Source organism: Setaria italica, chromosome IV, assembly GCF_000263155.2.
Source record: "Setaria italica strain Yugu1 chromosome IV, Setaria_italica_v2.0, whole genome shotgun sequence".
NCBI lineage: Eukaryota > Viridiplantae > Streptophyta > Magnoliopsida > Poales > Poaceae > Setaria > Setaria italica.
In genome coordinates, this window is record NC_028453.1 from 1,107,789 (window position 1) to 1,129,717 (window position 21,929).

Genomic DNA, 21,929 nt, shown 5'->3' on the forward strand with positions numbered 1-21,929 from the left:
TATGAGACGGAAGCAGACTTCAGACTTTGCCGCAACAGACTGCTACTAGCATATTGCTGGGTTTCATGTGTTTCTTTCCGATTTAGGGTGACACCTAAAACCCACTGCTAAAACCCACAGATAGATTCATATCTGTAGTTTAGTTGTTGAAAGGTCTGGTGCAAGTTGTGAGAGCAAACTTTATGGAAAATTTTGATTGATTCGTTATGCGTAGGCCAAAACCCAACTGCAACAGGAAGGTGAAGGTATCTAGAGACTAAAACCATAGTGCTGTATTCACAAAACTTGTTATTCACGTGGGCTTAAGTACCTCCACAGCTAATGTTTATGATGGGGGGTCTGTTTTTCATGTTACCAAAAAAGAAGCTACTCCCTCTGACCGCACGGTTTAAAAGGGAAACTTGGGCTAGCATTTTTTTTCTATCTTGAAAATATGGCATTTACAATGAAAGGGATTAGATATTTACAAATAGAGGGTGAAGTAGTTTAGACTCTGCTGCAACTTGAATAGCTTGAGACAGCACTATCATTATTTTCTGAGCTGCATTGAATTGTTCCACAAAAATCTAGGGAACAATATGGCTTGAACTCAATATTTAATACTATTTTTTCGTTCCATAGATGGACCTGGTGCACCTGACATGACCGGCTATTATCCTCGTGATGAAGAAAGGGCAGGGTATCGTGCTGCTAGAGATACCGAGGCTCTTAATGCGTCCTACGAACGTTTTCTGCGTACTGGGGTATCAGTTGTTGTGTTGTTGCATAATCATATTTCAAACGCACAGTCAGCTAACACTTTTGCTAACTTTTTAGCAAATTCAATCCTATGGTGCTGGACCTGCTGGAGAACCTATTAGGCCTGCTGTTGGAGGCAATGCTGGCTACCCTGTTGATGAGCGTTCAATGATGGCTGCTAGGGGTATGGATAGCAGAAATATTGGTGGTTATGGTGGTGGAATGCCAGAGCCACCCCTTCCACCTGATGCCTCAAACACCTTATACATTGAAGGCATACCTACTGGCTGTACACGTCGAGAAGTTTCACGTATCCTTAAATCTATATCTTTTCTGCCACTCTCTTTCCCTACACATATATTGCATGGACTGCAGGTGAGATCAAGTATGATACACCTGCTTCGTTTGGTTATTGGTCCTTCACTTTTCCCCTAGATATCTTCCGACCGTTTGTTGGCTTCCGTGAAGTTAGGCTTGTAAACAAAGAACCGAAACATGTAAGTGAACTATTTGATTTCTTTCAAGCCTTTGCCTCTTGTTTGATTTCATTCATCCTTATGACTACGTTGCTATTGGCAGCCTGGTGGTGACCCTATTGTCCTCTGTTTTGTTGATTTTGCTGAAGCTACTCAAGCTGCTATTGCCATGGATGCTTTGCAAGGTGAAACTGATGAACTTGACATATACAGATACTTACAAAACTATGTTCAGTTGACACTAAGTCATTTGTTAGATTTACTTCTAAATTACTTTTGGTTGCATTAAGTCATATACGGATTTTCTTTATTCTTCTATGTTGAAAGCCATGACAACTGTGTTCAGGTATTGGTCTTATCTGCATCCATTTGCCATAATACCTCAAGTTTTGTCTGTATAGTTCTGAACTGAAACCTCCTCTTTTACTGGTCATCCTAGAAAGCACGCGTGGACCTTTAGAAACCTTTACCACTACCTTACATATCAATGTTTAGAACTTTAGATTTTCTTTTACATGGAAAGGATACTGGCAAAGATTCATTCTCACATGTATTTTCATGAGATTAAATATTTTCTAGCATATGGTTTGAAAGCTAATGTTCATATGTGTGTATTGTGGCTATCAATGGATGTCCAAATGACAAGCAAAAGAGAATGGACGAGTAGCTAAGTCCTTCTTTTGATATCTCTTTTTCTCCCCTGAGTGCTACCTTTTGCTTCGAGGGGATGGTAGTATTGAGCCTTCGACCAAAATCCAAAACAATCATTTTGTCTGTGGAACACATTATTTCAAGTAAAATATATATACTTTACTTTGGTTTTGGAGTAATGGGCAACCAAACCTTTCCAAATCAAGTTGTGTAAATATGGCCTTTATAGTCCATGCTAAAATTATATAAAATATTCCACCACATGGTCAGTCATCATTGGCGCTTATCCCACTTGATGGAATGAATTTCATTTGATAATGCTTCCCAACTTTATATTGTCCTGTGCATGTTTTGAAAGACACGACAGCAGAATAATGGGGACACCCTCAGCACACCGATACCATAACCAGCTAAGTAGTAATTTGTTCTTTGTGTGACCACGAGTTTAGTGCTATGTATATTACGCGGTGATGTGACTATGAGGGTGGTGACCTTCCACTTCATGATGTTTGCGACCCTATCTTATTCTAGAGATGGCTCATGGACAGCACTTAGGCTGTGTGAAAGGGGCCAATGTCCAGATTTCTCGAGGCATTCCTTTCTAACATTTCTAGTAATATTAATAATTCAGAGTTTGCTGTTGTGTCCTGCAAGAATGTGTTGCGGGCTGTCTTTTAATTCATTTTCCATCTATAATGAAATATATAGACGCAGCGTTTGAAACGATGAAAGTCACAGCTCCACGGTTGATTTTGCAGGCTATAAGTTTGATGAGCATGATCGCAATTCATCCAACCTGCGTCTGCAGTTTGCTCGTTTTACGGGTCCAAGGGGGAATTCAGGACCTGGTGGACCTCGTGGTAGGCGATAAGTTTATGGCGTTCAAATTGCCAGGTGATTTACGAGTCTGCTCATTTGAAATGTTCTTCTGAAATGACCCAAAGTCCAAGCTTTTGTGGCGTGATAGTGTTAATCGATTGCTTCTGTCGCTGTTTTGTAGGCCTGATCGCATTGAATACCCATGAGGGATGTTGTTAGTTTGATCGTCGTTTCAGAGATATTACCCCCATAGTAATAGGATCGTTAGCTTGTGCCTTCAGCGGTTCCAGCTTTGCGACCCTGGTCTTGCTAGATGTTTTCTAGACTGAGTAAACTAGCTGAACGTGATAGGTCAGAATGTTTTGCGCGATCCCGTAGACGTGATGCCTATCGCTGAAGCCGTTTGTAATGTGCTGATTTGTATCTTCAGGCAGTTTTGCCATTTAATCGGTGGAGTTGACGAATATTGACCTGGCTGGTACATTAGAGAGCTTGCATATTTCTCCATCTCGCATAAAGGCTTCGTAGTCTGTATTTATTTTCGATTTATATGACCATGCATTTAGTTTACTGTCTCATCTGGCATGGGTAACACCCCGAGTGTTGCATATCCACATGATCTTGTGGAAAATATCAGTTTTTTCTCCAAATCAATGTCCTTTTAACTGCTTCCTTGTCGGTTAAGCCTGATGAAATGTTGTGCTCGTGTTCTGTTGCTGTCAATGCAGTGTAGGCAGCATCTTGTTCTCGGTGGCGTTTGTGGAGAACGACTTGTGCTGATGCTGTCCCTGTATGCCAAATAATTTGGCCTGATGGACGAGTTGTATTGTGCTCCCTCAATCCCAATGCAGGTCCGGTTGTTTTGGTTTTTTTAATGCATAGTTTTTCTACGTATCCATCCACACTGAGGGAGTATTAGCATTGCTAACACAAGTGATCACTGTTCGATACAATAATAATAACCAGAGGCAACACAGCCAGAATCGAAGAAATAAAACACAGTATCAGGTAGAGGCAGAACGGTCTGAATCAAACACATGGAAACACAAGTGATACAGACTAGAGCACCAACTGCGTTCTGACCTGTGCTTGCTCCACCTGGATGCCAGTGAACACCCCAAACTCGAGGCAGCCAACGGCCGTGTGTCTCGTCTCAAAGAACCTGGCACGCAATGCTGAATTTGCGGGTGGCCGTAGGTTCCTTCCCCGGCGGTCGATTTTTTTCCCCATGTGCTGCGCAGGCCCCACAGGCTGCTGCCTTATCTCTTTACCTCTTCCGTTTTTTCTCTTCCTTTTTTCACTCTCTTTCTTCCTCCGAGATCCACTCTCTCCTCACCCCTCTCTCTCCGACGAGGATAATAATTGGGTGGGAACGGTCCGCGTACTCGATTCCGTGCGGCCCGTCCCCGGATGCCCGACGCGTCGACACCAGGAGGTAATCAGACTCTCATTTCAACAGCAAAGACTCGCAGCTCGAGCTCGGCTCCCTCCAATGCCTGCAGCTCAGAATCGTGCATCTATATGATTGTATCATGTTCTGAATTGTGCCGCCGTTATGGTTCTGTCGTGCAAATGTCTCTTTTGCAAGAACAACATGAATAATTAAAATGTTCATATTTACACTTCCCAACATGAATGGGATAAGCTGTTCACTTCTTGAATCAAGATGAAAGATGCTTGTTTTGCAGGATCTGGGACTAGTGAAAAATAAAGCAATGGCTAATCAATGAACCCCTCAGGAGGTTATAGGTTCACTTAAAATGTACCAATATATGGTTCATGACAAAAATTAATAAATGGCAAATGATATAGATTATATGGTCCCATAAATGGTTGGCTCTTCTAAAACAATATAGATAAGTTCATATGTCCCAACTGATACAGCTTAGATGAAAAATAAGCATCAGTGAAAATAAATTTCTGCTGTAACACAACAAAGTTACATATTTTCTTTATTTGTCGGTCCATCAAAATTCAATTTTCTAGCAGGTAGCTGTAGTGTGGCAGCTTGATCAACTCCAAGTAAGAGACTTGTGTATCCTCTGTATGGAACGCTCATGACAGAAGAATTCCCGTGTATATTGAAGTGTGGCATTGTGGCGTTAGCTAATGTCTTCGACCAACGGAGCAGCCACAGTCCAAGTTTTCCTATAGGCATTAGTTGCCAAGTGTGGTATTGTAAATACTACCGTCATTTAGGTCATGTCATAGAATATGAAAATGTTCCTCAAATAATATGAAAAATAAATGCAGTCGAAGTTAAAAGTCTTACAATAAATTTTTTTGGACCAACACCTTTATAACTATTTTCCGCTACATTCTTTGATTCTTCTCCTTTAGTCAAACACATAAAGTTAATAATACAAGCATAAAATAAAAAAATAATGCTAGAATTGGTACAATAAATACCTTTCTTTTTAGCACTTTTCTTCTTCTTACCTGTATTCTTTTCAAGGGAGATGGTCCCTCGTTTACTCTTTGCATCTTTTACTACCTCATGAACTCTAAACGATATTGTACCTTTAAATGTATCTGTTGCAAAGTCAGCTGAAACAAGAGGAGCCTCATTGGATTGTTCTTCCAGCTTTCTTAGAGAATTACGAAGACTATTGGAAACCTTCTCACATTCTTCAAGGAGTTCCGAAAGATCCAGTTTTCTATGAAATCTTTTCTTGAATACATTATTCATACGTTCGCTCCTTTAGGTCGAGTTCATATCAGCTGTAAATGAGTCACGATATACAACAGCCCATTTTGCCCTCAAATCATATAGGTTTGCCATCCATTTATTGTCCTCAAGGTTGTACTCACGCAATAATTCATCCCACTTCTTTTTGAAGTAAAACTCCGATCTGTCTTCATAGACACATCTCTTAAAATCAGGTAGAAACTTGTCAGGATGCTTTTGAATTACATGGCCGAGATGTTTAGCAGCATTAAGGTAAATATACCATAAACAGAGGCGATGACTTGTGTTTGGAAATACATAAGCAATTGCTCCTGTCATGGCCGCGTCTTGATCAATGAAGATTGTGCTAGGATGTTTGCCTGACATTGCTGTTAGAAAGGTTTCAAAGAGCCAAATAAATGATGGTATAGTCTGGTTAAACAACAATGCAACCCCAAAAATGATAGTCTGCTTGTGATGGTTGGTTCCGAGGAATGGAGCAAAAGGCATTTCAAACTTATTAGTCTGAAACATGGTGTCAAATGACAAAGCATCACCAAAGCATGCGTAATCCATGATAGATTGGCCATCTGCCCAAAAGAAATTAGCTATCTGACCATCTTTCTTGTCTATTTGCATGGCATAAAAAAATGTTGGATCCTCTATCTACTTACACTTCAAGTATTCCAGTAGTGTTTCTGCGTCATTAGATTCTAAGTGCTTCTTGCGCTCATGGCCAATCTCATTGTTGCAATCCATCCGTGAGAATGACACTTTGTCGGCTCCTCCATAAAACTCCTTCATAAACTCAAAAACCAGGGCTGGCTTCATCCCGGATTCCCTCATCTGCCCAATTAGCTTCGTGTTCGCTTCTTGAACACTTTGTTGGGACCTCAGCTTCTCCCTTTTATTTGGACTAGCAAGGTAATGGTTGTGATCAAGAACAACCTTTTGCACTATCCAAATCCCCTCTTTACTGATACTAAACTGAACACGAGCATCGCAATCCGTCCTTGTAGTGTTCCTTGATGACTCAGTTTCTCGATGACCTTCGTTACTGCAAACCAAATATTTCTGACATAGAGTCCTATCTCCTCGTCACTTTGTATGGCTCTTTCTAATACTAAACCCAATCTTACCAATCTCATTGTTGCAATCCATCATTGTTTCTAATACTAAACCCAATCTTACCAATCTCATTGTATGGCTGCTTACACTTCAAGTATTCCATTCCAGTAGTGTTTTTGCGTCATTGGATTCTAAGTACTTCTTGCGATCATGGCCAATCTCATTGTTGCAATCCATCCGTGAGAATGGCACTTTGTCGGCTCCTCCATAAAACTCCTTTCATAAACTCAAAAACCTAGGCTGGCTTCATCTCGGATTCCCTCATCTACCCAATTAGCTTCCTGTCCATTTCTTGAACACTTCGTTGGGACCTTAGCTTCTCCTTTTTATTTGGACTAGCAAGGTAATTGTTGTGATCAAGAATAACCTTTTGCACTGTCCAAATCCCCTCTTTACTGATACTAAACTGAACACGAGCATCGCAATCCATCCTTGTAGTGTTCCTTGATGACTCAGTTTCTCGATGACCTTCGTTACTGCAAACCAAATATTTTGACGTAGAGTCCTATCTCCTCGTCGCTTCTAATACTAAACCCAATCTTACCAGCGTAGGTGTTGTACATCTCATAAGCTTTATCCTCTGAATTGAAAGCCATTCAAACTTTAGGAACGATCATAGGTTGCACAACTTCATCAGCCATTTGTTGTACATTAAGTCGAGAATTAATGTGACTTACCACAATACGAAATATTATGCTCTCAGTGAAATACATTATTTGTAATTTAGTTACCTTATCTTGTGCTTCATCTGCTATTTGTTCAGGTATCATGCAACAAACTCTGATGTCATTGCCGGAGTAGTCTTGTGCAATCTAGCATATATATGGTACAAATTAGTGAAGGTGGTGGTCATGTTACACGGTCAAACACACACGTGAAAACTCATGATGATCAAAGAACATGAAAAAAATATGTACCTGCGTTGGCTGCATTACGTTGTGTGCTAGGGCAGGCACAGACGACACCATAGGCGACGAGTCGAGAACGTTGTCTGGCTTCCTACCGCCATTGCAGTTGCGACATGTGGGGATACTTCTCTTCCGGTGGAGTGCAGACTGCTATCCTCCTAGCCTCCTTCTCCCATGATGGCTGCTACGGCTGCGATGCTTGTCGAAGATTTCTATGGCGGCTGTCCTTCCTTGCCACGATCTAGGATGCGGCGGCGGCAGCGTCGGCGGCACGGAAGGGATGTGGCGGCGGAGGACAAAGGATGCGGCGGCGGCAGCATCGGCAGCACGCAAGGGATGCAGCGGTGGATGACGGAGGATGCAATGGCAAAGCGCATGGGGCGAGAAGGGCTCCTGATGTTTGGGCTCCTGACGTTACTATGGAGCCTAATCAAATTCCGCTCTGAGCTGCAGGCATTGGAGGGAGCCAAGCCCAAGCTGCGAGCCTTTGCTGTTGAAATGAGAGCTCGAGTTTGCGGATCGTGGATTGCCTCCTGGTGGCGACGCGTTGGGCATTCGGGGACAGGCCGCACGGAATTAAGTATGCGAACCGTCCCCACCCAATTTTTTCCCAGACGGAAGCCTGCTCGGCGGTGCCCGACTGGAGGCGAGCTCCAGCACCGCGCTGAGAGCGGTGGTGCGCGGGCCGCGGAGAGCTCCAGCCACCCGCCGGGAGCAGCGGCGCGCGGGCACCCCCGGTGAGCTCCGTCACCCGGAGCGCTGGCGCGGGCCCGTGGCGTGTGCCCCCCCTCCCCCGAGGTGAGCTCCCCCGCCGCCGCGGCCGACGGCGACAGACTCCCTCGCCGCCAGGAGCGCCGGCGCGGGCCCGAGGCGAGCTCTCCCGTTGCCACCAGCAGCTTCAGGCCGATTTTTTCCCTCTTTTTTTCTGAAAAATTTTCTCAATTTTTTTCATGAATCTTTGTGACAAATATTGCTCACAAACTTTTATTTCAAATGTTCTTTATTTGTGGAGCATATCTTTCATAAATTTTCTTCAAAACTTTTTGTCCAAATTTTTTTCCAATAGTTTTGTTCCGGGTTGTTAGGTAATAAGTGATGTGCGTGTATTCATGGTGTCCTTATCTTCTGTAGGTTTCAGTCGTCTTAGGTCGTGTTTAGTGTGGTGGTGGTGGTGTGGCTTCCTTTGTTGTGTTTCTATTCCTAGTTGCAACTGGTAGTTCTCGTAACTCTGCGCTTTGGGGTTTCTCCTGAAGTTGCATCGCGTTTCTCCTGAAGTTGCAGCGTTGTAACTCTTTCTTCTTAATATAAAATGTGCTATGCGCGTCTTGAAAAAAGGTTGATGTGAGATGAGTCACTTTGTACATGTATCACCGGCCCATTTATGACTCCATATCTATGAAAGCTATTGTATAGGTAATTTTGTGCATCCGGTCCAGGAGTTGGAAAGAACAGCCGAAACAAATGATTGAATCGCCTTCACCTTGATTCTGTACTGTAGGAGTTATGATAGAACAGCTGAGACAACTGTTTGAACTGTTGCAATGACTCAACGCAACACTGGTGGCTTACTACCATCTATGGGCCGCAGGATGACAGTGACAAGGTCGCTTTCCTACAGGAGCTGCGCTCCCTACGTGGAACACTGTCCGGCCCTTGGGTGCTCTACGGTGACTTTAACATAACCTACCAGGCCGCTGATAAAAATAATGAAGTCCAGATGCATGATGGGCCGCTTTAGGCGTTTTCTTAATCACTTAGAGCTCCTTGAGCTCTACTTGCATGGTCGCCTCTTCACTTGGAGCAATGAGCCCACACACCCTACCCTGGAGCGCATTGATAGGATGTTCGTCTCCACCAACTGGGAGCAACCTTTTCCTAGATGCTCCTTAAAGGCACTCGCGACGAGGTGCTCAGATCATGCCCCCCTACTCCTTCAGTTTGATGATGGCTTCCAACCTAAAAGGCGCTTTCACTTCAAGGCATTCTGGTCGCAGTTTGACGGGTTCTTGAGCACGGTCGGGTCTGTTTGGAATAGTCCGCGACCGGACATGGACCCACTCACAACCATTGACCACCTTCTCCGCCAAACGGCCAAAGAGCTCAAAAGATGGAGCGCTAAAGCTGTGGGTAACATCCGTACCCAGATTCAGGTCACTAAGGAAGTGATCTTCAGACTGGAAGTTGCACAAGACTCGAGGTTGCTATCCCCGGTAGAACAATCCCTTCGGTGTTTTCTCAAAATCAGATTCTTCGGCCTCACTTCGCTCGAGCGTACTATTGCTCGCCAGAAATCAAGCATGAGATGGTTGCATGAGGGTGACGCTAACACTAAATTCTTCCACCTCTATGCAAACCATCGAAGGTGCAAGAACCACATCACATCGTTAGAGGTCGTGGGGCTATTCTGACTCATGAGGAGGATAAGGCTGCAGCTGCTTTCGACTACTTCGACGCGATCCTAGGGACTGGCCATTGCCGTTCTTGTGCCCTAGACTTCCAGGCTTTGGGCCTCCCGCAGCTGGATCTCTGGGACCTTGGTCGCCCCTTCACGGAGGCAGAAATCTGGGAGGTCATTAGAGACCTCCCCCTAGATAAAGCGCCCGATCCTGATGGGTTCATGGCCCGCTTCTACAAGTCGTCCTCGTCGATCATAAATGGGGATATCATCAGGGCTTTCGATGCTCTATCCTTGATGGATTGTCGGAGCTTCCATCATCTGAATGATGCATTACTAACTTTGATCCCTAAGAAGATGGACCCAACCTCTTTAGGGGATTACCGACCCATCAGACTAATCCATAGTTTCGGGAAAATTTCCTCCAAAGCCCTTGCTAACCGCTTCGCGCCCCACCTACATGAGCTCATCTCACCTAACCAGAGCGCTTTCATCAAAGGTTGCCTAATACATGATAACTTCAGATATGTGCTTGGGACGGCTAAAGCGCTAGCCGTAAAAAAACTTCCAAGAATAATGTTTAAGATTGACCTCGCTAAGGCTTTCGACTCTATTAATTGGATATTCCTTCTAGAGCTCTTATCTGAGGTTGGGTGCCCATGTACATGGACCAACTGGATCTCGACTATCCTTGCCATGTCAAGCACCAAAATCCTCCTCAACAGGGTCGTGGGGAGGAGGATTTATCATGGTCGCGGCCTGCGACAAGGGGACCCCCTTTCACCGATGCTCTTCGTCCTGGTCATGGAATGCTTTCACACTTTGATCAAAGTAGCTGACGATAAAGAGCTGTTTCAGCCTCTTGTTTGAGACCCAATAAGATTCCATGCTTCTTTGCACGCTGATGATGTGGTCGCTTTCTTCTCCCTGGTCGCCCAAGATCTTATCATCATCCGAGAGATCCTCTCCCTTTTTGAGAAAGCAATAGGTGAAGCCGCTAACTATACTAAGAGTCAAGTTTTCCCTATTCGTTGCTCTGAGGACCATATTGCTTTGATTAGGGACACCCTAGGCTGCCAGATCGCCAACTTCCCCTGCACATACTTAGGTGTACCGCTTTCAATCTATAAGCTCCCTAAAGCGGCGATGCAACCCTTGGTCGACAAGGTCGCTAGGCGCCTCCCACGTTGGAAGGGGAGATTGCTGAACAGGAGTGGCCGCCTAATTCTTGCAAAGTCCACCTTAGCTGCCATCCATGTCCATATGTCCATGGCAATCTTGGTCCCACCTTGGGCCACTAGAGCCATTGAAACTTTGATCCGGGGATTCTTATGGTGTGGTAGAGAGGTCGCTCTGGTGGCAAATGTGCGATCGCCTGGGTAAACGTTTCTTGCCCCACTAACTTTGGAGGGCTGAGCATCCCAAATCTTCAAATCATGGGAACGACACTAGGTTAAGATGGTTGTGGCTTGCCCGCACTGACACGACAAAAACTTGGTCGGGCTGCAAATTCTCGCACGCAGCATCCGCCAAAGCTTTCTTTGATGCTTCTGTCTTAGTGGAGGTAGGCAACGGAGAACGCGCCCTCTTTTGGATGGACAACTGGATTGGAGGGTGCTCCATAAGGACACTTGCGCCAAACCTTTGGGAGGCCGTGTCGGTGCGCACGAGGAACTCCAGGACAGTGCGCGATGGTCTCCTAGGTAGACGTTGGGTATGGGACATCACTCATGCCCGTACGGTTCAGGTCGTACTACAGTTCCTTCGGATTTGGGATTGGCTACGTGGATGGTTGCTCAACCAAGAACAAGACATATTTATTTGGAAATGGTCGAGTTTAGGCGAGTACTCTTCTGCATCCGCCTACCGTGCTCTCTTCCTGGGCTGCACGTTGATGTTCGGAGCCCGACAATTATGGAAAGTGCAAGTCTCATGGAAATGTAGATTTTTTGGGTGGTTGGTACTTCATGGTCGGTGCTGGACCTCCAACCGACTACGCCGCCATGGCCTGCATGACAGAGATGACTGCGCGCTATGTGCTCAGGAGATCGAAACCTTAGACCACCTATTAACTGGATGCGTGTTGAGCCGGGAAACTTGGTTCCGTATTCTGAGGTGCTTTCAGCTGGATGGGCTGGCCACCCAGGCTAAGCAGCCGATCGCCAAATGGTGGATGGACACCCGAAAACAAGTCGCAAAGGTGTGCCGCAAAGGTTTCGACTCCATTGTTTGGTTGGTCGCTTGGCCAATTTGGTGCGAAAGGAATAGAAGAGTCCACGAGCGTTCTACCCTGCAGCCTGTAGCTCTGGCATCGGTGATCATGGAAGAAGCAAGATTGTGGGCGCGTGCTGGATTCGTTGGTTTAGCCTCTCTGTTAGGGATCAGATTGTTTTAGGAGCTTTTCCTGCTTTTGTTCTTTTAGCTTCGTCTTGTTTCGTTTGCTCTTGTTTTGAACTCGAACTTTGTAATCTATCTCTCTTCTTAATGAAAAACGTGCTATGCACGTCTTAATATTTGAGGAGTTAGGAAAGAACAGCTAAGGCAATAAGCTCTGGCATGGTTATTAAGGAATCAGAAGGCAAAAGAACAATGCGTATGTTTGTTGATCTCAATACATACAGCCTACTGATCTCAAAGTTCATGTCAGCTCTCTTCTTCTTCTTTTGCTCTGTTTCGAGTAAGAAGTACAAAATTCAGTTAGTAATTGTGCAAACATAAATATAATTCGTCCTCTCGCAAAAGAAGGGGTGTACCTGGAAACAAGATTTCGAACGGTTCTACAAGGATACCTGGAAAGAAGAGGATCGACATAATGCTTCAAAGCAGGATTTCATATTTATATTACACCAACCATCGTGAATGATGAAACTTCGCTTGATTCCGTTTCATTCTAATTCTGAACAAATATGACAAGTCACACAGATATGAAGAAATGTGATGACAATTCTTATAGTTTCATTTTCTTCGCACTTTCAGCCCCGGACAATGGTGACTGCAATCTCACTTTCTAACAGTGAGATCAAGTTAATGGAAGGAAGGGACAGCACAATTCAGGACTCAGATCCTAAGGCGTTCCAGTCAACTGAAAACATGCTGCATCAGAATACCATCTACCAAGAGCAGTTGAGCAGGAGCAATTTACACCTCTTTTTTCTGACAACAACAAAAATCCAGATGAAAACCATAGTATTTGATTCCATTTCCTTCTGACTCGGAACAGAGATTACAAGTTGCAAATATCTAAACAAATATGGCGAAAGAATTGCATGTAATAATATGGTGTATTGTAACTGGAGACATCCATATACGCTGTGAGCTACCCTGCCAACATCTACAACTCCTTTGCTTCTACATAACATGCAGCTAATTTTGCAGGGGTCTCAGCAGCTAAAAGAATAAAGAATTACAACTACTAACAATTGAATCTTTCATCCTATCAAACTATAAAACAAAAGTACAAATCTTTGTTTCTCCTTTGTTTTTTTGTTGCTCTTCTGGATGTATAAAAGAATTGTCAGACTGTATAATGAACTAACGAATGATCACTAACAGCAAAAGAACCACTGAAAAACCCTGTTCTTTCTTCTTCACTTAACCTTCTCTTCCCCCATTCAGCTTTGCTGAGAATGGGATGCTGTGGTGGAGACGGACGCAGACACCGTGCTTCCTCCTCCGCCGCCGTCGCCCATCGGCGTCCATGCGGACACGGTGTACATTGGCTGGTCCAGCCACCGGAGCGTGAGCCCCTCGCCGTCGCCCTGGGCCTGCACGCTGTAGTTACCAGGCGCGAACATCCTCGCGATCATGCGCCCCTGCATCGCCTCCCGGTCGCCGATGCCGGCGTTCTGGAACCCGCCTTCCTCCATACGCTGCTGCCACCCGGCGAAGCTCTCGTGCCGCTCGAAGCGGTCCGCGGCCTCGAACGCCACCGCGTTGCGGATCTCCCGCGCGAACATCTCCTCCGCCTTGAGCCTCGCGGGGCTCGCGTCCGACAGCCCGGCCGCGTCCACGGCGTCGAACGCCGCGGCGTAGTACCGCAGCGCGCGCGCGAACCGCGCCTCCCACCGGCCGGAGTTGAGGGCGTCCTCGTGCTCGCCCAGGAGGAGGATGGCGGCGCCCGTGCTGCGCGCGAGCCCGAGGAAGTCGGCGAGTGCGGCGCCGGTGTCGTCGCGGAGCAGGCGGTGCGCGGCGAGGACGCAGTTCACGGCGACGCACTCGCCGCGCTTGACGTGGAGCATCCACAGGCGGACGTCCTCGAGCCGGTCCACGACGGCGTGGAACTCGAAGGCGAGCCCGAGGGTGGCGGCCACGCGGCCCAGCCGCGCGCCAGTCTCCTGCAGCTCCTGCCTCGACTCGCCGACGCCAGTGATGCGCACGTGCGCTGGGGGGACCGCGCGCATGGCGAGGCTCTGGAGCAGGCCTGGCCACTGGAGCCCCTGCTTGATGTCGAAGTCGATGACGTGGACGCGGTCGTGGCCGTCGAACGCGCGGAGCATCCTCTCGTTGAGGGTGAAGTGGAGGAACCGCGGGATCGGGGTGACGGCGTTGAGTATCCGCAGCGCCGTGGCGTCGTCGTCGCCAGCGGCGCCGTCGGTGAGCTCGCGCGGCGGGGTGACGTCGAACAGGTGTGGCCACGTGCGCACCACGCGGAGCGCGAGCGCCTCGGCGAAGTAGGCGGCCACGCGGTGCATCGGCGTGGGCCCCGCCGGCGAGGCCATCTCGCCGAGCCGCGCCAGGTAGTAGCTGGCGGCGTTGTGGTTGCGGGCGGCGAGGGAGTCGGCGCACGCGGTGAGCGCGACCACGAGCTCCATCGCCTCTCGCCCGGCCTCCTCCGGTGCCGGCACGCCGTTCCTCGCGTGCAGCTCGGGCGGCGGAACCGCCGAGGAGCCGCCGTCCGTGCCGCCCGACGAGGCCGGCGAGTTTGACGGCGACTTGCTGAACTCCTCCTCCTTGGCCGCAGCCAACGACGTCCCCGCGTGGGGGAACGCCGCGGCGCTCGGCACCAGGAAGGCCTTCTCTTCCTCTGGCTCTTCTCCTTCGCCGCCGCCAGCTGCTTGCACTGTCCCTGCAATGGGTTGATGGAACCATACCTCATCCCCGTCGCCGCCCATTCTGGTCCGCTTGGCGCGGACGACGGGGCCGCCATACTCCTCATGGGCCCGCTTGACGGCTCTGCTCCTCTCCCAGACGCCGCCGGCGCCATTGCCGCCCGGCTCCGGTTTGGCGCCCCAGGACACCGCCTGGGTGACCGGCGGCGCCGGGTGCGCGCGGAAGGAGCAGGTGGCGGCGCCGCCGGTCCTGGCGTCGCCTGCCGCGACGCGCGGAGCGCCGCCGCCGCCGCCGTCGCCGCGGTTGCTCCGCTTGGAGAAGCCGTAGGGGAGGATGTCGAATCGCTGCGCGGTGCTCATCTGATGCCTCGACGACGAGAAGGAGCAACCAGCCAACATCCCGGAGACGCGGCCGGATGCGATGCGGCAAAAGAAGAGACCTACTCCTCTCCTCCTCTGCGGCTTCCTCTTAGTCTTCTTCTTCTTCCTCCTCCTCTTCCTCTCTGTTGATTCACTCCTCGCTCTGCTCTCCTTCTCCCCTCTCTGTCTCTCTCTGCTGCTATCTGGCTACTGCTAGAGGATCTGGTGATCGATCGATGTACAAGAGAAAGAGGAGAACTCTAAAAACAGAGGATCTAAGTCTGGGAAAGAATTTGGTCAGTTTCCTTTGGGTAAAAAGGAGGAAAAAGAAAGAATTTAACGTCTCTATGAGGTGGCTATGTGTATGTGTTATGCTGTATATGCAGGAAAGAATGGGGATAAGTACAAAAGAATCAAAGAATGTATTGTAAGAACGAATGGCCTAAAACATCTAGAAAGATCGGGCGACGGAGAGCATGCCGGGGCGGCGGCTCATCCTCTGCAGAGCCCGCACGGCGGCGAAGCCCAGCGAGCGGCGAGCGGCGAACCGCAGCACCTCCATTACCCGAAGGAAAAAGAACCGAAAAAAAAGCAGAGGGAGAAATCAAGATGATGATCTAACAACGCAACATCGGATGCAATGCAGTGGCGATGGGGATGAATGGGATTGTGTTAGTGTGTTCCTATTCCCTAATGGATCCTACTGCTACGACTACTGCTCCTCCTCCTCCTCTTGCCTCACCATGAGCACTCCTCTCTCTCTCGCTCTCTGTTCTGTGGTGGTGGGTGGCTCTCTGCCTCTCTCTCTCCCTCACCAGTCTCTCCTCTCACTGGCTCTCTCCTCCTCTGGTGCGAGGGAAGGGGGGAAGGGAGAAGAAGCCCCCCGGCCCAGGGGACGGAGACGGCCGTTCTGGCAGGCGTGGGGTGGCGCGAATCACGAGGCGCCCGCGGGGGCCGTCAGATCCGGATCGGACGGCTGGCGGGGCGTGGGCGGGGTGGTCCGGGATGTGACCGTTGCGTGGGGTTGCCTCGCCTTTGGTCAATGTGACCGTTGCCGCCATGCGTTGCGGGCCGTGGGGTGGTAGTCAGGTGCGCGGCACGTGACCGCCTCGCTCGCCCCTTTGTTACCGTTGGGCTGAATGGTTTCGATGGGCTCTCCTCTCCCGGCACGCCGTCCACGTGGAAGCCCGCGTGGCCCACGATGGGCCCACGTGGTTCGGCAGGGTTCGTCCGGTCGCGTGCGGGCCACGCCACGCGACCGCCCGTTGCTTGCTGTGCGATACGCGGACGGTTCTGCCTACGTGTCCCTGCTGACGGTGCAGTGCAGGACGGGCGCACGCACGCGTGTCCCGTGCCGCCTCTCTTCAATGCCCTCGTGTTGCTTAAATGAGCAAGTGAGTTGGCATTTAGGGAAGCCAGTTGGATTATTACGTGGTGGCCCCGGCCTGGTAATTTTTTTTTAGGAGATGCCGGTCTGGTAATTAGTAAACCAATTGCCAACAGTGCTCTCTATGTATGTTTGTTTACACGAGGTGAGGTTGATACTTGAATAGCTTGATACACGTACACAAACCATTCCCCTGTAAATTCAGTTCACCTAACAGGAGGAAATTAACAGGCAACCTGCTAATCTTGCAAATTACAGTCTATAATATTTCCATTATGCTACGGCGCTATACCTGCTTCCATCCGTAGAGCCCCGAGCCCCCAACGGCCAGGCGTTGCAGTGGTTTCTTTGTGTTCATCTTGCTCCACGGGCCAACGGCCATCCCAATTAATTGGCATCAGTAGCAGTTTAGCTCTATTTAGTTGGTGTCATCCTTAATTAAAGTAAAAGCATGATACATCATGATATAATAACTACTCCCTCCGTTTCAAATTGTAGGTCGTTTTAACTTTTCTAGGTTCATAGATATTATTATGCATCTAGACATACATTATATCTAAGTGCATAACAAAAATTATGCACCTAGAAAAGCCAAAACGATCTACAATTTGGAATGAAAAGTACCTCGTAGTTTATTGTGAAAATGGCATGCATTCCTGCTCTTCTTATTTGAGATGAGATTAAACTATGCGGTCTGGACACATGAGATGAGATTAAGCTATGCGGTCTGGACGCAATCAACCACCTTGAGCTGCAATTCTATTTGCTCTAAGACAAACTTATTATGCCGTGCATACATAAGACTATGAGCTGAGAGCTTAGAGGAAACTGAAAGTGGGCCGGTGTTGTCAACTCAAAGCTTCGTGCACGGTGTGACCATAGTTGTTGTTATGGTACTCAATTTATCTTCCATCAGCTGTGAGGTCAAATCAATCTGAGCCATTGAATTTGAGTGGATCAATTGATTAATAAAGATAGAAGAAATAAGAGATGTGCTGTTTCTAAAAAAAAGATTATTCTACGCAACTCTTCCCCTAGTTTTGCATGGCTGCATGCTAACCTGACCTCTCTAGCTCGTTCTTTGTTTTCTTTTTAAACAATTTTTGGTTTATGTGAGGTGCGCAGCTGATACACACCGGTAAATTTAGTTCAACTAACAGGAGAAAATTGTTTCGCAAAATAACTATTTAATCATGTTAGAGAATTGCAAGTTAGGATTATTTGTTCTTGTCATAATTTATTTAGTTTGGAATTTAATACTATATTTCTCTAATTATTCAACATCCTAAGCCCCTAATGTTTCTGCTGATTCTGAACCATCAAGTCAGTTTCTTCTTTTAATTTCAGTTTAGGTGACATTGTGTATGCTAATCTATAGCCGTTATGGACGCATTACTTACATCACGTACTGATCCCCATAAGCAAAAAGCTGGACGATCTAGAGAAAATAGTACAGGCCATGTTTGGTTCCGCAAGAGATCATAAAAAATATCAACTTAATAGCAAGGTAAATTCTCTGAATCAAACCTTGCTTCAGAACATCATGCCCTTCACATATTCCTTCCCAAATCTGCGATTTAAGAGAGTTTGTTGTCCCATGCCTTTCTGATGGTGAACCTTCTACTGCTTCTTCCAATTCTGAAACTGGTATTGGCCTATTTACTTTAGGATAGCGGCTAGGAAGATTTGAAAGGTATTATGGAGTTAATGGTATGATACAATATAATCTTCTTCGTACTTTTTATTACCTATAGTTGGCCGTGAAAATGGCATGCATTCAACATTCATGCTTTTCTTACTTACGGCCATGTTGATGAACCACAATTTTCATGAATCATGCTACCACTCATGCATGAACGGTCCTCGCTACAAATAAAACCATTGGTGCAAGGCAGCAAGGGTATGGAGTTGGCCTCTGGCTCCTTGTAAAACTCCGTATATACCCTTGCATCATTTGTGCATCTTTGTTATCTTTGCTAGCTCCCATAAGGACACATGCATGAGATTAGATTAGACTCTGCTAACTGTCCGCGCCCAGTCAAACCACCTTGAGCTGCAATTCTATTTGCTCTAAAATAAACTTATGCCGTGCATATAAGACTATGAGCTGAGAGCTTAGAAGAAACTGAAAGTGGGTGTTGCCAATTCAAAGCCTTTTAAGGTAAAATGTCCATAGCTGAAGACTTTTTGTGTTCATGGATTTTCCATACTTACCATTAGGCATGTATTATTGATGGCCAAGCATGTTTCATAGATTATTATACTTTATAAGTATGAGATGTTCTTTTCTTATGTGGAACAGCACCTATTAACCATATTAAACATGGTCGTAGTGCACCAGCACATATGCATTAAGTAAGTACTACCTGTTACATACGACAAATGTCAACCAACACGGATCAAAGTCGTCCAACCACTTTGCTCAAATATTTCATGTCTGTTGTCTGCATCTAACTAATAATCTACCGCTTTCTTCAAAGAATTGCAACAAAAGTGCCGTCCACGGCTAAGAAAAAAAAACAGCCAGTGTAGGTTGAGGACTGACAACAGTGACGACTGACAAGCAAAGCTGCAACCATGGCCGAGGACCAAGCCCAACCATGGAAGATACCGCCGATCGTGCAGGAGCTGGCCACCGGCGTGCAGGAGCCACCGAGCCGGTACGTGGTCCGCGAGCAAGATCGTCCCGCCGCGGCTGCGGCCGCCACCATGCCCGAGCCCATTCCCATCGTTGACCTCAGCCGGCTGACTGCTGCTGACGACGGCGGCGGCGCCGACGAGGTCGCCAAGCTCCGGTCCGCCCTGCAGAACTGGGGCCTCTTCCTGGTAATAATAAAGCCTCTCCCTTCCTCTTGTTGTTTTCTGGTGTATCACGAGGTGATCGATCCGACAAAGCTACTAAAGCTCAATTTGGATCGGTCCCTGTCCAGGCTGTTGGTCATGGGATGGAGCCAGGATTCCTCGCTCAGATGATGCAAGTGACGAGGGATTTTTTCAACCTCCCGCTCGAAGAGAAGCAGAAGTACTCCAACCTGGTGAACGGGAGGGAGTTCAGGTTCGAAGGGTACGGCAACGACATGGTGTTGTCGGAGGACCAGATCCTGGACTGGTGCGACAGGCTCTACCTCTTCGTGGAGCCCGAGTCCCGTGTGGTCAGCAGCCTCTGGCCGGCGCAGCCTCCTGCGTTCGCCGGCGTCCTGCGCGAGTACACCTCCAGGTGCCGGGCCATCGCCGTCGTCGTGCTCGCCGGCCTCGCCAGAGTGCTGGACCTGCACGAGGGCCGCTTCGCCGGCATGATGGGCGAGGGCGTCGCCATGACGCACGCCAGGTTCAACTACTACCCGCGCTGCCCCAGGCCGGACCTCGTCGTCGGCCTGAAACCCCACTCCGACGCATCGGTGATCACCGTCGTCCTCATCGACGACGCCGTCAGCGGGCTCCAGGTGCAGAAGCCGAACGACGGCGCCGGCGTATGGTACGACGTGCCCATCGTTCCCAACGCGCTGCTCGTCAACGTCGGCGACGCCATAGAGGTTTCTCTACACGTTGCAACGATTAGGTTTGTGCGGCCAAGCGATCTTTCTTCTCGATCGATGATGGGCGATGAATTCGATCTTGCAGATAATGAGCAATGGGTTCTTCGTGAGCCCGGTGCACAGGGCGGTGACGAACGCGGAGCGCGACCGGGTGTCGCTGGCGATGTTCTACACGCTGGACTCGGAGAAGGTGATCGAGCCGCTGCCGGAGCTGGTGGACGAGAAGAGGCCGAGGCGGTACGGGAAGACGACGACCAAGGACTACCTAGCGGTGCTGTTCGAGATGTTCGCCAGAGGGGGACGAGCCATGGACACGGTGAAGATCTCAGCAGCTGAACGTGATTCTGGAGCAAGGAGCGAGGATGGCTGATGATCGATTCGCTGTGTAGGGAAGTTTCATCCATCGATCTGTTTGTTGCCAAGCTTCTGTGAAGTGAATCGGTGGCTGCCTGCATGTGTAGGTTTCTCTGCTTCCCCATTGTACAGGTTAGCATCATTGAAGGACAACATTTTGATGCATTTCTCACACACTGCTCATGAGCAATAATACCACTTGGCACCAGACTTTTGCTCAACTGAAATTTGGTCCTCAATTCACTGAACCTCTTCACCCTCTTTTGTGAAAATGTATGCCCTTACCCAATGCTCATGCTAATGGACCACATTTTTCATCGTTTTTGCATGAACGGATGTGAATGTTACTCACTATAAAACTGCTGGTTGACAGAACCTTGGCCACTGTCCTTCTCCAGTCCCCTTTGTGTATGTTTTACATTGCCGTCTTCAATCAGGACATGAGACAAGATGAAACTTTACACCCAGTCAATCATCTTGAGCTACTATTTCAGGAACAAAATTATCGGTGTAATGAGAGTTGAGATTTTAGAGGAAACTGCAAATGACTAATTGCTATTGAGCCTTGGATGGACGGTGGCAAACTGGCAACCCACGATTGACCAGCAACATCGGTGATTTTTGGTGGCAAATGGCCCTAGCATATTTTTAGAATTTTGGTGGCAAGTCACACTAGCATTATTTTAGAGAAAAAAGTTCTCAAATATTCTGACACCTCCATCTCTCCAAATACTATTGCAGGAACAACCCTTATCATAATTATCATTTAGTGAATAAAGAGGACAGATGGTTTCACTGAAACTTGGCTGTTTCTTGCTTACCTTATTATACCTCTACGGCTCTACCTGCTCGTCCTGCGCAATCTCCCGCCCGCGTTCGCAATTTGCAGTCCGCGGTGGCTGCCGCTCTCCCACCGCCTCTTGCTCGAACCTGCACGCGCAGTGCCTTTTTCATCGCCGCAGCTGGTGAGAGCAGCCGCATCCAGCTAATCCTATGCTATGTTCGATCAGTCACCAAATCACCACTGAGTCTGAAACTGAAAAGACCTCAGCCATGGCTTTGTTAGCCATTTCAACAGGCGCGGTGCCTGGACCGGAGCATCTCCAAACTTCCGTTCCATGGCAGAGATCCCTTATCATGAAATATATAATATATCCGTTTTAGCTTTTTTTATACATAGTTTTTACCGTGCATCTAGTTATGTGTTAGTTATGTGTTATGTTTAGATACATAAATTTTATTATGCATTTAAAAATGTCAAAGCGAACTATAGTTTGGGATGAGGGAGTGTTTTACTTCACTAAATGTATGCTGTACTCGGCACTTTGCCAAATGTATGATCTCTTTTCTTTACGAGCACCACTTTTTTTATTTTGATCCTGAAAATGTGATGGACTGATCGGTGGCTTTTTGAATTCGACATCAGGAAGTATTTAATTTATTTTGGTTTGTGATTCCTGA

The 21,929-nt window shown here is 47.8% G+C and overlaps 3 protein-coding genes across 5 annotated transcripts in view; 2 read left to right on the forward strand and 1 right to left on the reverse strand.

Annotated features, from left to right (window-relative positions):
* The window catches only part of LOC101779462 (nuclear speckle RNA-binding protein A), a 13,854-nt gene extending 768 nt beyond the window's left edge, over positions 1 to 13,086 (forward strand). The window contains exons 2-8 of one of the 3 annotated variants that reach the window (XR_001393191.2): positions 622 to 743; positions 817 to 1,048; positions 1,174 to 1,235; positions 1,318 to 1,399; positions 2,624 to 2,759; positions 3,413 to 3,535; positions 12,760 to 13,086. Coding sequence is in view for 2 of the 3 variants with exons in the window: in XM_012845625.3 (XP_012701079.1) it covers positions 622 to 743; positions 817 to 1,048; positions 1,174 to 1,235; positions 1,318 to 1,399; positions 2,624 to 2,736 (611 nt within the window). In the remaining variant the exon portion in view is untranslated. Of the gene's footprint in view, positions 1 to 621; positions 744 to 816; positions 1,049 to 1,173; positions 1,236 to 1,317; positions 1,400 to 2,623; positions 2,760 to 2,865; positions 3,263 to 3,412; positions 3,705 to 12,759 lie in introns of those variants that run through there. The other 2 variants (XM_012845625.3, XM_004964343.4) reach the window with 2 other exon arrangements.
* LOC101779853 (protein DWARF AND LOW-TILLERING) lies at positions 13,021 to 16,045 on the reverse strand. The gene has a single exon (XM_004964344.2). It carries the CDS (start codon positions 15,228 to 15,230, stop codon positions 13,395 to 13,397), a length of 1,836 nt encoding a protein of 611 aa, XP_004964401.1. The 5' UTR covers positions 15,231 to 16,045; the 3' UTR covers positions 13,021 to 13,394.
* A 3,037-nt stretch (positions 16,046 to 19,082) lies between these two features.
* On the forward strand, positions 19,083 to 20,849 carry LOC101780270 (protein SRG1). Its single transcript, XM_012845439.2, has 3 exons — positions 19,083 to 19,404; positions 19,509 to 20,111; positions 20,200 to 20,849. Exons 1-3 carry the CDS (start codon positions 19,156 to 19,158, stop codon positions 20,482 to 20,484), a joined length of 1,137 nt encoding a protein of 378 aa, XP_012700893.1. The 5' UTR covers positions 19,083 to 19,155; the 3' UTR covers positions 20,485 to 20,849.
* The last annotated feature ends 1,080 nt before the right edge of the window (positions 20,850 to 21,929 follow it).

Excerpts from the sequence above, each read along its gene's own strand:
- LOC101779853 (XM_004964344.2), bottom strand. The coding sequence starts at position 15,230 with ATGTTGGCTGGTTGCTCCTTCTCGTCGTCGAGGCATCAGATGAGCACC.
- LOC101780270 (XM_012845439.2), top strand. The coding sequence starts at position 19,156 with ATGGCCGAGGACCAAGCCCAACCATGGAAGATACCGCCGATCGTGCAG. Across the intron at positions 19,405-19,508 it reads AGAACTGGGGCCTCTTCCTG|GCTGTTGGTCATGGGATGGA; the intron begins GTAATAATAAAG and ends GTCCCTGTCCAG. Across the intron at positions 20,112-20,199 it reads ACGTCGGCGACGCCATAGAG|ATAATGAGCAATGGGTTCTT; the intron begins GTTTCTCTACAC and ends TCGATCTTGCAG.